The sequence below is a fragment of the Meleagris gallopavo genome, chromosome 4 (genome assembly GCF_000146605.3).
Source record: "Meleagris gallopavo isolate NT-WF06-2002-E0010 breed Aviagen turkey brand Nicholas breeding stock chromosome 4, Turkey_5.1, whole genome shotgun sequence".
Classification (NCBI taxonomy): Eukaryota; Metazoa; Chordata; class Aves; order Galliformes; family Phasianidae; genus Meleagris; species Meleagris gallopavo.
In genome coordinates this window covers 40,226,532-40,241,923 of record NC_015014.2, presented here as the reverse complement: position 1 = coordinate 40,241,923, position 15,392 = coordinate 40,226,532, and the positions used below count along the sequence as shown (strand labels likewise).

Below are 15,392 nucleotides of genomic sequence, written 5' to 3'. Positions count from 1 at the left end.
AGGGGGGGGAGGGGGTGAGGAAAGGCTTAGTTAAATACCTTTGGAGATATTTCTAGGTTAATCTCTGCTAAAGAAACAGGAAGTGTGACTAGCACTCAGAGGGACAAGCCCCCAGTGCAAACATCTTGAGATGCTTGAGTTGTTAGTATATGCATTTTGGCCCTTCCTCCAGCTTTGCTGTCCTATTTGCTAACAGCAATGCACTCTAGGCCTCCTGCACAGTAATGCAGTAATGCTTGAAGTAAATACGAGCTTGGCAGATAGCTGAAGCAGTTTTCCTAAAGGTTCTGTTGGGGAAAAGGTAAAAGTAACTCCAGAAATTCTATTTAGAACAGAGATAACACTTAGCTTTTCCAAACTTGTTAATAACAGGGTCTTGATTTTTTGTTTCTTCAGGGCTAATGTGGAGTAGAATGGAGACAATAGCCTGTGCTACAGGCCTGTAACTGTACTGAAGGAAAACATGAGTCAGCAATGATTAGTCCTTGTTACTACCCTGTGTTGGTGTGGTCAAGGCTTCTCAGTGTGGGGTGGGACAAGGTTTCTCCATAACCCAGTTATGCACAGGAGCTCTCAAGCAGTGAGCTTCTGGGTTCTCTCATTTGTTTGACCTATCACACTTGGGGAACAGGAACAGCACTCCTTTCTTGCATAAGGTGACATAAGAATAAAACTGTGCCTAAGGTGAGCTAATGTGATGTATAAATCTCTCTTAGTGGTTACCTGTTAAGAAGAATACAGCTACTCAAAATGTTTCTGTTGACTTGGATGCATTGCTTATTCTTCTTTCTTGTAGACCATGCTTCCTCTGCGTACACTTCTTCCTCCAACCTGCATGGAGGCATCAGTGTGCTTGGGTAGTTCCCCTTCATTGTGGTGCCTGCCTCCTTCCAGATGCCAGAACAACAAGGCTGTGTGCCCTGCAAAGGATGACTGCCTGCTGATAAGAGAAAAGGTAAGGCAGAAAGAGCAAAGCTGTGTGCATGAGCATTTTCTTTGAATTAAACCGAGGTAAACACAAGGCTCTCCAGTAAACTTACTCTGCTGGTTGCAACTATACAAAGAAGAAACAAATACCTCTTGCACTAGGCAGCCTGATACCTGTAGTGCTCCCTTGCCAGCTGCTGGGTTCTGCCTCCTACTCTTACCTGCTTCTGCCAAACTGTGGGGCATGCCTGTAACACACTTAAGATGCTGAGGGTTAAGGCAGATGGGAGAAGTTATGACCTGACTCTAGAAATTTAGTGTTCCTGTTTGAATTAGTGAGACCACACTAGTATTTTTCTATTGCTAAAACAAAAAAAAAAAAAAAAAAAGACCTGAAGCTTCTGTTGCTAAAGAAAGCAAAGACAAGATGCTAGCCTGCCACTTAAGACATGTATCTTCTGGTGGTTTAAAAGCAGCAGAGGGCCAGAAGCAATGCTAAAGGTGCTCATCAACAGCCAGCCTGCCTTGGTGACCTGCAGGATTGCGGAAACCTTCTCTGCCACCCTCTCCAGGCTCTGCTGGAAGTTCTGTGCCAGAAGGTAGGTGTGACTCAGTGGCTCTGACAGGGACAGAATATGAAAATCTTTGCCTGTTTCTGCATTTTAAAAAATAGTTGCAGCTAGAAATGAAGGAGGAACACTGGAACAACTACGCTCATCAAACAAAAGTCCACACAACTGCATTCATAGGCTGCGCACGTGGTAACTGAAAGAAAGCATTGTATTTTTACCGTTTTGTATCCTGGAATTAGTTCAGCGGGGTATGAAGTTACTTCAAAAGATTTTTCACTGATTGTGACTTTATAGTAGCGTTTGCTGTCATGAATGGAAGTATTTTATTTTATTTATATTATCTCTTTTCCCAAGAACATTACTGAAGACTAAGGTCAGCCAAGAATTATCAGTGTGTCAAAAGCTCCACCTCTGTGCCATGAAGGCTGGCTATGGGTGATATGACAGCACTTTGCATTTTTATAATTAAATCTGATAGCTGTTCTGTATCTGTAGTAGGGGCAATATCTGTAACTGTTGCACTCGCTGGGATTAACTTGAGACAAGAAGAAAATACTCCTCAGAAACATGGTTATAGAGTTGTTTCAGGTAGCCCAAGTTAAGAACCATCTCCTTAGCTTTGCTGATAAGCTTAATCGTTGACTTCAGCATTGATGACTCTGCTGCCAGAATTATGAGAACTATCAAGGACTATGAATCAGAGGCTTTAATCCCACAGCAAGATTCTCAGCTGCAGCTGATCCTCGTAGTCTCACTCCATACAAGATACTTAAGTTTAAGGACAAGGGGCTTTTGCAAACTTCCATTTATTTTAGTAGTTGGAAATTGGCAGAACTCAGTACTAGATCTTCTGTAACTAATTGCACTTGGAAGTTATGTAAGAATTACAGCAAGCGTAGACAAGATTTAGTTTTGAGTTTTTATTATAAAAGTAAAATAAAAATAAGCTTTTAAAAAGCACACTTTTTTAAAAAGGAACTGATATAAAAAACTATTTACAAGTAGGAAATGCAAAACTTGATTTTTTTTAAAAGAGGCACCAAAGCTATGTTTAAATACATTATTTGAAATATACAAGATTCTCTTTTTTTTTTTAAGGTATTCTTTTGTCTTTCAGAGTTGTCACTGTTGCGATTAAAATCACTATTTTTCTTTACCAGTGATTTCAGGAGCTTTTTCCAGACAACGGTGCTGCAAAACTTCTGAAGGGAACAGCCAGAAACCATCCTTTGATTGCTGTGTGCTTCACCTCTTTGAATTAAGTAAGCTGATATTATGCATTAACAAGAAGTGACTTTCATCTATAAAAGAAAATCCTCACAAACCAGGTGAGCTCCGTCGTCCATCAGTGTCCAGTCCTTTGTGTTAATGTGGCATGGAGCCCTGGTTCTCAGATGTGCTTATAAATGGACAGTACTTGAGGAAGGAAGCAAGGGTGAGGAGTCACCACTGGTTCAAGTTTGTGTGTGGATCCTCCAGTGCATTTCTGGTTGTGAATTTACTTCCCTCCAGCTGTGACAACATCAGTGTAATTCTAAATGTTGGGGTTGTTCCTGTAACTGTATATATTGCTAATTGAAGTTACCTAGTTAGGTATATAATTGCTTTGCACTGAGCTTTCCTGGCTGTAGCCTAGGGTCATTTTGCTAAGTGTTACCGATGACTTGCTGTTCAGAGAGTCTGAATAAGTAAAGCTCAGTTTGCGGAAGGAGGTCTCTACCCCGCTGTCACATGTGCTTTCAGTGTCTTGAAATTTGTGATTATAAAGTTCACCTGAGAGAGAGAGAAGGGAAATCAATTAGTTTGTTTTACTTCAGTGACATCCTGAAAGGCCAGAGGAATACAAAGCAACAGGTTACAACTCTTGTATAAGAAAACAACTGTACCTTTATGTACTGCTAGTGGAAAAGGCTGTGCTATCAGCACAGGGTGAATGTTTTCAGTTGAACAGAGCATGTGAGCTGATGCACTGCTGTCACAGATCAACTGCAGGCAGCATTTGGGTGAGATGCGAAGCCTGCTGTGCTGCTGACATTAATACTGTCACTGCATTGGAGTCAGGACTCTGCCCCAGTGTGGTAGCAGCAGGGCAAGAAGTTCTCTGCATCTCAGATGCATGGACTGTGCAAGTATGCAGCTCCAGGATGAGGCTCCTTAAAATTCTCATGTTATTTCAATTGCTGATTTTTTAGGTGTTTGTCTTGAACAATTTTCACCTAGTTATTAAAAGTGAGACTGAAATATATAAAGCTGTCATGTGTATAAGCTTCATAATATAAGCACCTGATTGCAAGAGAACTGTATCAGAGTTGAAGTGAATAGAACAGCAGCCGTGTATTACAGAGCCAAGTGGTATTTTTCTAAACATCTGTTTTAAAAAAAAAGATGACATTCATATTGCAAAGTAGCAGAAACTCCCTTCCTCTTTAAGAACAGTCTGAAGAGGTATTATGTACAAACACATTTTTGAAAGGTGCAAGTGTTTGTTCCATGACTAGCACAGTTAGACCAGGTCGGAGTTGCTATGGTTGATTCTTTAAGAAGTTTATGAACCCCAAACATCTGTGTTTGTCTAGACTGGGTGGAAGAAAGGGGCAAGCGAAAATATAATGGGAACGTGTATAAACCTGTGAATTCATTCCCTAATTTATCTTTTAAACATCTAAGGTTTATATCAGTAAGTGGCAGATGCCCACTTTAAGGAAAAAGGAGCCAGTTCTACTCAATACTGTAGTTCAGGGCTGCAAGTTAAAATCATCCATTTTTCCTCTTTCCTGTGCATCTAGCAAATGTCAACTGAGAAAGCTCTACATGGTAGGTAAGCAGAAACAGGTAAGGAGCTCAGATGTGATGCATAAGGAACTGCTGTCTTATTAGCATTCCAAACCAAGGCGGGAGAACTAAGAAATGTTAATTTTACCTGTCTCTCCCTTTGCAAAATTGGCTGGTGATGATGAAGGAAAAGTTTCTATTGTGTTGTCCTCCTGGTGAGACTGACTTTGTGAACTCCATAGTGCTTTCTGAATTACTTCAATAGCTTCTGTGTGATCCATTTGTCTCAAAGCAGCAATCAGCTCTTGAACTGTACCTCCAGAAATCTAAGAGAGAAGACAGCAGATGCTCACAGCTTCATCCTGGCTAGCTAAAACCAAAGGACTGCGGAGTCTCACTGTGCAGAATAAAATTCACTGCACATCTGCATGTTCTTTATAACTAACTTGTTTACAGCCACATTACCTTATAGTTATCTAGCAGAGTTTTCGAAGGTGAAGGGCTCAACCTGAAGGCATTGTTAAGAATGCCAAGACCCAGCTTTTCTGCTAGAGTAGACCAGTTCTTGCTTGGATCAGGTGTTTCCAATAGCTTGTAAAGCTGCTTCTTGGAGTTTTCATTCAGCTCTCTCAGAGGGCCTAGGGAACAGAAAAATATGTCTGTTATTTACATGAGTCACACACCAGTTCATTTCTAAGCAGAAGCAAAGCCAAATTAAAAACTGTTTATTTCAGCATCCATTGGTATTTACTAATATATTGCTGTAATATTGAAAATGTACAAACTTGGGTCCTCAGGCCATGCTTCTTAAAAGAATCTTGCTTGTTCCAAGACTGCAGTGGTAGTGAGTACCTCTTCTCCCTCCCCACCTCCCTTTCAAGCTCCTGCAGGGCAAGTTCTTCTGCAGGCATACTTTGGGTACTCAGCTGTTCATTTCCGAGGGGATGTTGCCAGGTCCTCTTTACAGACATTACCTTGTGTCAGTAAGTCCTCTGAAACTGCTGCTGCTGCTATGTAGGGTTTGCCATTTAAAATGTCATACACCTAAGAGAATACATTCAATTTAGTATTTAGCAAAACCTGGTCATTTATCCATTATTTTGACAAGTTTCAGTAGTATTGTTTATACAGTACTGTAAATGGCCCCCGATTTTTTTTTTTAAAGTCATTTATACCTTGAGGGATAAATTTGTAAGTTCATCTCCCTTGCCCTTAAGCTCTGTCGACTGGCAGTTATTGTTGGGATACAGAAGCAGGCTGTGCAGTAAACAAGGGGCTGTAGCAGTAGATAAGTGAGGAGTTAGCAGCTATCTACAACTAGTAATTTGAAACAAAGCCTGGGCTAGATTTTTACCTTTTCAGTACCACTCCTCACCCTAGCTCTAGATGATCAGAGATAGTGGCTACTTGTATGCTCACATCATGCTAGCTGCATGTACTTGAATACTGAAGCTCGAACCATGTAATCTTAACCAATGTTCAGGTAAGACACAAAAGTCTATTTTCACTACATATCACCCAGTCTGCAGTTCTAAAGACCATGCAGCAGAGAAACTTACAGTGTCTCACCCTGGTCCCGCAGACCCTGAACATGCACCTTCAAACACATGCTGCTCAAACTGCTGGATTCTTTTCCATACTGACAACCCCAGTGCAACTACTTTTGAAGAAATGCTTGTTCAATCCTGCTCAGCAGAAGTAGGCTACTAAGAGGAGCTTTCTTCCAATACTACTTCACTGTTTCTTATGGCTCAGTAAGTTTGTTTTTTATGTCGGTCAGGTGCTATGGAAGTTTGGCACTATTTAAATAACTAGATGAAATGAAGCAAATTGGCTGACAGAACTTATCTTTTTTTTTTTTAAATAAGAAAAGACAGCAGACCACGTACCTCCCAGTTGGCTGCCATATCCAGGGGTGTTGTTCCAGGTACAATTCCTTCATCATCATCACCTTTCACATCTTCTTCTACATCAAAGAGTGGCTCAAAGTTCTCAACATGAGGATCTGCGCCTGAAAAACAAGCATGCAAGAAATTTCTAAGGAAAGGCTTTTATGCTGTTTTACACTGTATTGTTGAAAAGCATAGTTAAAATAGCTAAATTAGAAGGTTTGCAATTCAAAACTTAGATTACATATTATAACTCAGAAAATAGTAGTTTTTTTTAAATAAATTGAAGTTAAATGTCATCCCTGTGTATTCATCCATTATACAGATGGGGAAAAAATGACAAGCACTGTGTGAAGGCCCAAAGAGTCTGATTATATAAGCTGACTTCCAGTTCGTTCCATTCTTGGTTCACACACAGCACGTATTGATGAAGCACTGGTGCAGGGCTTCCCTTTTGTAGCGTCAGAGAAAGCATGAATGTTATTAAAAGACCAAGCACACAGGCAGAGCAGTGGGGGGCTTGAATTTCTGTTTCTAAGGAGAAAATTCAGGTATTGAAGGTTCAACGCAACTGAAAAAAGTGTTCCAGTACATAATCAAAACTAACTTTACTGTAATGATACAAAACTGGGGAGAAGTGTCCCCAGTTTCTTTGCCTTTAAAATAGTCCAACTTTTATTCCAACCATAAAAACTGGGCTTTTGTCTGCTGCAGATATTAAAAAAATATCTACAAATACCCCAAAACTTCCAAGAATGCCTGGGAACTATTTTTACTAACACAATTTTGCTTTGCTTTTTTTAGCCACTAGATGGTGCTAAAAAGTAGCAGAGAGCCCCTGAAACTAGGACTTCCTGAGGAGAAACAAGCCTTTGTGCTTTTAACATCTGCTATCTTCTGCTCATTAAGTTCATTAACTCCTAAGTGCAGCCCCCTAACCTGAATTGGCACAGTTAAAGAGAACACTGCAATAAATATCTGACTGCATACCTGCTGCTTTGAGAACTGCTGCCAGTTTTGTAAAGCCCCTTCCAGCTGCTATGTGAAGAGGCGTTGTGCCATCGTATGTAGTGCTGTCCACATCTGCATCACCCTAAGTATTGAAAGAGAAGAAGAAAAATGCTATTCATCTATACAGTACTGTTGCATAGAGACTTGTCTGCATAAACCTTGTTACTCTGCAAGCAGCACCATTCCATGCCTCTTTGCACAAAAATTCCAGCCATTGTCTGAAAAGAATGAATCAGAAAGTGATTACAACTGTCAGCACACAAGAACAGACAGTGGTTGTGCACTGTTGTACTACAGCAGGAGGCATGCTGTCTGAACCCAAATAGGTCAGGTAGATAAAACACAAAAGCCACTTTGCATCCCATAATACTAATCAGATCATAGTTCTGTTATCAGATTACCCTCGGCATTTGCTGTGCACTGAAAGCTGCCTTCCTGCTGCCCTTCAGCAGAGCAGACGGGCCGCTAGCACATCTGTACCCCATACCAGGGGAGCTACTGCAGGTAGCTGTGGGTGTGCGCAATTAAGTGTGCTAAGATCAAGGTGCTAGAGCTGAGACAAATATTTACAGATACACACAGCTATCTCTCTGCACATCTGCATACGCATTCCACCGCACCAGATCAGCAACTTGCTCCTGAGTAGTTTCATTGGCTGCTGGGATTACTCAGTGCAAATTAAGCATGGCACAGGCAGCCAGGTCAGGGTCACAAACTAAATTTTTCAGCTAACAAAAGGTTCATCAGCAGTGCTGAATGACTAATAGCAAACAACATTAATGATAATTTTCCCATTTTACCAGTTAAAGTAACCAAGCCAATAAAGAGAAACACTACTTCATTTCCACTGAGGACTGACATATTTTACAAGTCTTGAAAATACATATCTGGGAAGACCAGGGAAAAAGAAATTCTGCCCTCACCTCAAGCAAAAGGCAGCCTGCCAAGGGGATGTTCTCTTGTTCAACAGCTAAATGCAATGCAGTTCGTCCAGATTTTTGTTCCTGAGCATTGACGTTAACTCCAGCAGCAATCAGTAGTTTCAGACAGGACAAGCTATTGGCGATCACCACCATGTGAACTGCACTGAGACCTACACAAAGGCCATTTGCGTACATTAACATTTGAAAAACACAAATGTCACAGCAGTGACTTCTTAAACAGCTGCATCTCTGAAAGGCTGTAAAATGACTGAGTTACTGTAGTTATCTGAGCACAAATGACGTTTGCCTGTCTGTGCACCAAAAATGGTGTTAATTAGAATGTTCTTCGTGCATAAATTGGAACTATTTGTGTTATTAATTGTGACTCAAAACCATGCATGAGAAAAATCAGCGAATTGCACAGAGGAACAGAGAGGAAGAATAAAGAATCACCCTACAATGTTCTAGAAACATCCTGGAGAATAACTAATGCTCCTTAAAGGTCAGACAGCTCTGTCACCTCAACATTAACTGCAGTAGCTCAAAAAGAGAATCATAAAGCTTTCTATTTATAAATAGTAAGAAGAATCAACTCTCTCTGAAGAACTTAACACAGTTTTTTAAATCGCATAGTGACATTTTTAGGCCAGGTATTTTACTATCTACATCTAGTGCAAGAGTACTAAATTCAAATGACCCATGCCATTGAGAAGTGAGAGAGTAGGGTCTCTGTAGGTATTTTATAAGCTTTAATACTCTATAGTCCCCGAATTCCAGATGTGATACTTGACACTGGTCCAGAAATGATTTTTGAGGGGATTTTATTCACTAGAGAGGAGGAAATATTTTCAGGTGGAATTTCTTCTAAACAGTGGTTCTCTAGGGCATCTCAAGAGGAACACAGTTCCTGAATTTCTGTGATGCTAAAGAACAAAAAGCTCAAATCCATAGTGTGTAATATGGATATTACCAATCTCTACGTTCTGTATAACCACAAAACCTACACATCTATGTTCTTTTATCTGACTGCAGGTGTGTAAAAGACAAGGATATAATGTGCAAATCATGGAAAGATGCAATTTCCAAGGTCTGTATCTGCGTGGAAAGACTGGGTTGTCAGAAATGGTGGGGTGCTTGTCTAGAAGGCAAGTAAGTGTAAAGTACAGGCACTATCGTTCCATACCTTCACCATTGAAAAGGTCAATCATTGAAGATGCCTTCTGATGCTTGAGGAGCAGACTCAGAATCTTGTCGTCTCCTTCAGCAGCAGCTAAATGTAAGACAGAATTACCATGGCGATCCAAAAGGTTGACATTTGCTCCAGCCTTCAGCAAGTCTTCAACCACCTCTGCCTGCTTTGTGATTACTGCCAGGTGCAAGGGGGTCTGGAAGTGACAGAAGTGAGCCATGAGAAGATGAGAGGCAACTACACCCCTTTACAGAAATCTGCTAAGCCAATAAAAGCACCTACTGTGAGGTGCTGCTCCACTTTAAGGCTGGCACAGGTGAAAAACTTGTGTACATTTTCTTCTGCTGTATAACACAGATAGGGTTTCTACTTACTGGAAATAAAAGCCACCTCACTGGTGTCAGCAGTCAGACCTGAGGAGTAAGGAAGACATTGCCTACCTTGTGGATTGGGGAACTAACCTGGCTGTTTGTAGTGCAAGGGACTTGGGAAATGAGAGAATCCCTGTACTCCCAGATGCACTAACCCTGCCGAGCTCCTGCCACAGAAGGAGCGCACACTTTCTAGAGCCTGTTCAGCTCTGCCTCCACAACTGAACCATATTCTAGTTTTGCTCCTAAAAAGCAAGTTCCTAGCCACAAGTTTAGGATTTCCCTATCCTTAAAACAACTACATACAAAAAAGCAGAAAAACTTGCTGTTCTGTTTGCCAAAGTTCAGATTACGCAATATCATCTAGCTGATACTGTTTGCATGGTTCCTATTTTTGCACAAAGACACCTGCAGCACTGAGGCTCTCAGGCTGAGATTTCAAGCTTTCCCAGAGGTTAACTGTATACTGCATCCTTGCCAGTAACAAGTTTGGATCACAAAGTATGTATTTAACAGTGAGGCACTGTAGCGGTTTAGGAAACTGTATTCCTAAAACTAAAATAATCTGAAAAATGTAGAAGAATCCATCTCCATATCATTATTTTTATATTTACAGATGACTGTAAAAAAGGAACTAATTTCAGCTCTGTAAAATAAGCTTGTGTTTCTCAGAGGAATCACTAATGTATTTGCAATTCATTACTTGAATTGATATGGCAAAGCATGATTAATCTTTCAGAGTATCTGTACAGAAGGGAAACCTTAGACTAAACCTGCATTTCCTCCCATCACTGGCTTAAGGTTTAAGTGGAAGGTAGAGCAGCTGGAGAAATTCTGGTAGTTAGAGGTTTATTTCTTCTATGGAGCACAGCTTTGCTTCCTATTTCTGTTAAACAGAGGGCATACAAAATTCAATTCAGAATTTTTTTGCTTTCATCACCTTTCGCATTTCAAACTTCCTTTATGCGAGCACAAAAATGAAACATGTAAGAGAACAGAGAAGTCACAATAAAGCCTCTAAGATTATCTGCACATAACGAAGTCTTGGCTTTACCATTTACAGCTTGGAGCTGAACAGAAAGAAATGGCACAAGTCTTCTCAGAAGTGCTGCTGTGTGATGTCCAGCTGGGTACCTTTATGACAACGGAATGGCACACATGATTGAAAAGAGCTTCTTGTACTGGCAAGTTTCCATTGCTCTTTTTAAAGCCCATTTAAGTTGCAGCAGAAAAAGCTCAGACTGTGTTGCAGATAAGTTGAGGAGAGAATGTGCTGGGCTGCTAAAAGTTATTTCTCTACTGGATAAAAGACATGTTTGTTTGTTTGTTTTTTAATGGTACACTGTGAACCAAGAAATGAAAGAAAAACCTTGGTGCTCATACAATGGGCATGAAGACCTTCTAGGCTACAGAAAGAGACAGTTGTTACAAGCTTCCTCAGCAACTCACTCATGATCCTGAGTTATCCTGCATTAAAAACTTTGAAAGAGCCCAGAATTGGCACACTAGTCCAGATTTAATAAATGAGGAGCCAAATAATGAAAATATAAACTGAAGAATTCGGTATTTGGGGGCTGTTCTATAATAAACATACAATAATAATAAACAAATGGAGTTGTTTCTCTTAACATCAAGACAGTTAGGAATTAATAGAAGGAAAACATGCCCTTGTTCTTCCACCACCTTACAGTGTGTCATTGTGTGCCTGTGTGTGTGAAATTCTAAACCAGTTTGCCTTACTATCTAGGCTCATTCCGATGAACAGAAGGAAAATAAGACAGTAAGGAGAACAGTTCTAGCTGGCTGAATGATCTTCATCAGTTACACCACCACAACAACATACCTGATAAAGGTCATTTCTCATGTTGATAATGTTGTTATAATTCATATCCGGCATCACTTCTAAGAGGTTTTTAACCAGTTTTCTATGAAGGTGGATAATTGACAAATGAAGGACACTGAAACAAAATAACAGATTAGCATTGTCACTGTATTCTCAAACGTATGATACAAATTCTAAGACTTGGCTGTACAATTAACTATTAGAAGTCTTGGTCAACACCTAAAATGAATGCTAACAACAACAAAAAAAAAGTCAGAAGAGAGCTGTGTTTAACTCTTCAATCACAAAAAAGAATCAGGATGAATTTTGCTGGTCCTGAGTATGACTTAACTACTAGTCCAACAAATAAAAACCTTGCATTACAAAAGAAATGTCTCAGAACTTGTCTGAAATAGCCGAATTCTTCACTGGCGTTTTTTGTTTGTTTGCGTGTGTGTGTGTGTGTGGCGTTGTGTGTGTGTGTGTGGCGTTGTGTGTGTGTGGTGTAGTGCGTGTGCGCAAATTCTTCACTGGCGTTTTTGTGTGTGTGTGTGTGTGTGTGATTTTAATTATTCAGCTGACACTGACATCTCTTCCTGTCAAAGCCTTCCTCCAGAATTTCCACAGCCCTCTGCCACCCAGGCAGATTTTTCCTCAGGGGTTCCCCCCTTCCCAGTCTGTAGGTTTTCCTTGTTTTCATTTTCAAACAGAAAAATTACTCATGGCTCAGGTCGGTGACCAACAGCCCCAGGATTTGCAGCAGTGGCCAAAGGTATCTTTCTTGCTCAAGGAAAAACGTGCTGAAAAAAAAAAAAAGAGCGACTCTGCAAAACAAAGCACCACTTCTGCTGAGTTCCTGCTGCAGCCTTTCCTGTGCTCTGCTCCAGAGATACTTCCTTCACACCGCCAGCCTGAGTGGCTGTACTTGCCAAAAAAACACCAGGAAAAAAGCAGGTTGTGACAATAATCACTCATCTGATTTGTCTTGTTTCTTTGAGACGTCATTTCAAAGCTGTGCTCCGTTTTGACTCACACCTTAGCAAGCTCTCCCTGGCCAAATTCTAGATTCTCTTAAGCCTTTTGCTGAGGACACACATCGGCACAGGTCACACAATATGCTTGTTAAGGAACCTGTTGCAGGAATACCTGAATGCACTCACATCTACACTTCCATCAGAAAAATAAAGAAGTCCCTTGCCATCTGTGGCATAGAGTCCTCTTTCAGTTCAGAACACGCACTCCGAAGCCCAAGATATGTTAAAAAAGGAAAAAACAACCAAGACTTCTAAAACAAACTTACATCTGAAGGGCTGTTTTATTGGCTCTGGATGCTGCCATAGGCAGCACTGTAGCACTTTTCCTCCCTCAGCTCTTCTGTGTTGTTGCAACAGTCCCACTGCTGCCATAAAAGAAGTGTTCCTCCGCTCCCCAGGAGATACTCCCTATGCTCTCTCCTGCTGATGTTTTATTTCCAAATCTCACAAATTTACTCTTCTGCTGCCTTCAGTTCTCTTCCCTGTGGTAAATATTTCAATTTTACCTTGTGGAGGCAAAGTGTTTAATGTGACTTCATGAGATCTGTGCTATGAATGCAGTAACAGTGAGCACTGCTGTAAGTATACGCTGATCCCAGATTAACGTACTTGGTATCAAAGCCATTATACACAAAACAGGATCTCAACAAAGGTATTTTCATTCCCTACAGACTATTTTCATGAAAGATGGACAAAACTGTTGTCAGTAACATTTCTTTAACGGCTTCAGCAAAAAAATTTACAGTCATTTTCATATGTTTGTAATGATTAAGGTGAAAGTTACAGAGAACTCATTTATAAATTTTGGAATTTTGTTTTTTTCTTAAACAGCTCCTGTAAGAGAGCTGGCAGACAGCCCAGAAGCCTTTGTTTTGTTCAATAGCTGCAGAGCAATTTATATGCATTACATGCTCACAGACTAATTCCCTCCCAGGAGAAAAGCAACATGAACTTGCAACTCACATACTTGCAGGTACTTCTTGATCCAGGAAAAATAACTACCATAATGATTAAACTACTTTGACTTGTTGAAAAACCCTTCAAGTCTGGGGAACATCGTACTGATGTTTAAATGCAGGTTGCTCTTGCTGGGACTGAGATTAATACTCTCACAATCTTCTGGGGAGTATTTTTTTTTTTTTACATTAAAAACGAACAACAACAAAAGCAATAAATACACACAGAAGTTGTACTGTCCAAAGTGCCAGCAGATTTTATTGCTAGCCCCTACCTCATCCATATACCTGTTTACCTCAAAGCTTCATCAAATTGCCAGCTGGAGAGCAAAGTAAGCAGTTCTCAGTGATTTCGAGTATTTAGCTTATCAGTACTCTAAGGCCTGCTTCAGTCTTGTAATTTTCCATCTGGTTAGGGACCTTAAGGTTTACCTGGCTTCTACTGCACAAAATACTGCAATTAAGGAAACACAAGTGATTGTGCAAAGCCTGCCGAAAGGCTGCCAGCTAAAAAGTGACAATGTGATAATATCACTTGTTTATTCAAGAGAGATTATATTTGCATGTGTTCAGAATCACTTCCACCAAGTTTGGTTTTAAATAACTACTAATAATCTGTTCCTCACTGTGAGTCCCACAGAATCTGCACAGTGTCCTTCAGTATCAGTAGGAGAAAAGCAGCAAGGACCCTCGAGCTATTATTTCTACTTACTTCTCCCAGTGCATCCACAACTTAGAATTCCCTATGAAGAGTTAGGGACTTGCATATAAAAAGCAGGGCACTCTCCTGCAGCACAAAGCTGGTGATCTCCATCAGCTGTGTTTCATGACACAAATGCAACAATTCACGCTCAGCACTGATCCGAAGTAAGAAAATGCAAACTCACAGCATCCTCACACATTATTTCTGAGAGGTACTGCAGCAACCAACTTAGTGGTGTGAGCAACAAAAATCACAACCATCCCTCTCCCAAATAGCATAAAGGAGAACAATGTTTATTTGATTTGAGTGGTGCTGCAGCCCCGATCAGCACCCACAGCAGATGGAATGCTAACTACATTCTGCTGCCAGACTTAACTCTCTCGTCACTGAGTCCTTGCCAGCACTGACTTACTTGTCTCCATTGTCATCCTGGACGGCAGTGAGATGGCGCTGAACAGCCAACAGCATCCTCACATCTCCAGTTACAGCGTAATCAAAGAGAGCGTTGCAGTGACGCTTGGCGAGCTGCATAGCCTTCTCCAGGAACAGACCATCTGCAACACAAATTTTTGTCTTCATTAGCTCAACTGCCTTCCCTGTAGCAGCACCTTCTTTTGGCGCAGGTTTGTGCTGCCAGAGAAATACGAAGTACAAATCACCACACATTCATTATTTACTGATTCACTGAGATGAGTTGTTAATTACACCTGAGAGGAAAGGACAGAGGGAATGAGTCTTTTGGAAGGAAAACAAGGCACATGCTGAGCACTCGGGCAGCAGGAATCCTGAGAACAGCCCATCTCTGGAAGCTACCTGTGGTTTGAGTGGCACTGATAATTCCATTAATGTGCACTCGTGTGCAATGAAACTAAAGAAGCAGAAACTTGGAACTGCTCAGATACAAGTGGCAGGCAAAGCCTCTTGTCCATAGAACACTTAAAAGAACATCTCACATAGTCCTGACTATTTAGACTGGAGCAAACTGAGGCACAGGAAGCCTCAGAGACCTAAGAAAAGTTGAGGGAACTGGGCTTGATTAGCTTAGAGAAGGCTCCAGGGAGACCTCATCGTGGCTTTCCAGTACTTGAAGGGAGCATATAAACATGAGGGGGAATGGCTGTTTACAAGGGTGCATAGAGACAGGACAAGGGGGAATGGTCTTAAACTGAGACAGAGGAGGTTTAGATTAGATATTAGGAGGAAGTTTTTCACTCAGAGGGTGG

The 15,392-nt window shown here is 40.9% G+C and overlaps 1 protein-coding gene and 1 long non-coding RNA gene across 5 annotated transcripts in view; one reads left to right on the top strand and one right to left on the bottom strand.

Annotated features, from left to right (window-relative positions):
• Positions 1-15: 15 nt before the first annotated feature.
• On the top strand, positions 16-5,007 carry LOC109367327. Its single transcript, XR_002114374.2, has 3 exons — positions 16-955; positions 1,404-1,526; positions 2,660-5,007. It is a non-coding gene; the product is annotated as an uncharacterized LOC109367327 (long non-coding RNA).
• The window catches only part of NFKB1 (nuclear factor kappa B subunit 1), a 60,536-nt gene continuing 47,727 nt past the window's right edge, over positions 2,584-15,392 (bottom strand). For all 4 annotated transcript variants that reach the window (XM_019614811.1, XM_019614812.2, XM_010710046.2 and 1 more), the window contains exons 15-24: positions 14,582-14,723; positions 11,498-11,612; positions 9,278-9,479; positions 8,095-8,264; positions 7,151-7,253; positions 6,161-6,282; positions 5,246-5,315; positions 4,737-4,909; positions 4,420-4,597; positions 2,584-3,272 (exon numbers count right to left, since the gene is read on the bottom strand). In XM_019614811.1, the coding sequence (XP_019470356.1) occupies positions 3,085-3,272; positions 4,420-4,597; positions 4,737-4,909; positions 5,246-5,315; positions 6,161-6,282; positions 7,151-7,253; positions 8,095-8,264; positions 9,278-9,479; positions 11,498-11,612; positions 14,582-14,723 (1,463 nt within the window). In that variant the 3' untranslated portion in view covers positions 2,584-3,084. The remainder of the gene's footprint in view (positions 3,273-4,419; positions 4,598-4,736; positions 4,910-5,245; positions 5,316-6,160; positions 6,283-7,150; positions 7,254-8,094; positions 8,265-9,277; positions 9,480-11,497; positions 11,613-14,581; positions 14,724-15,392) is intronic.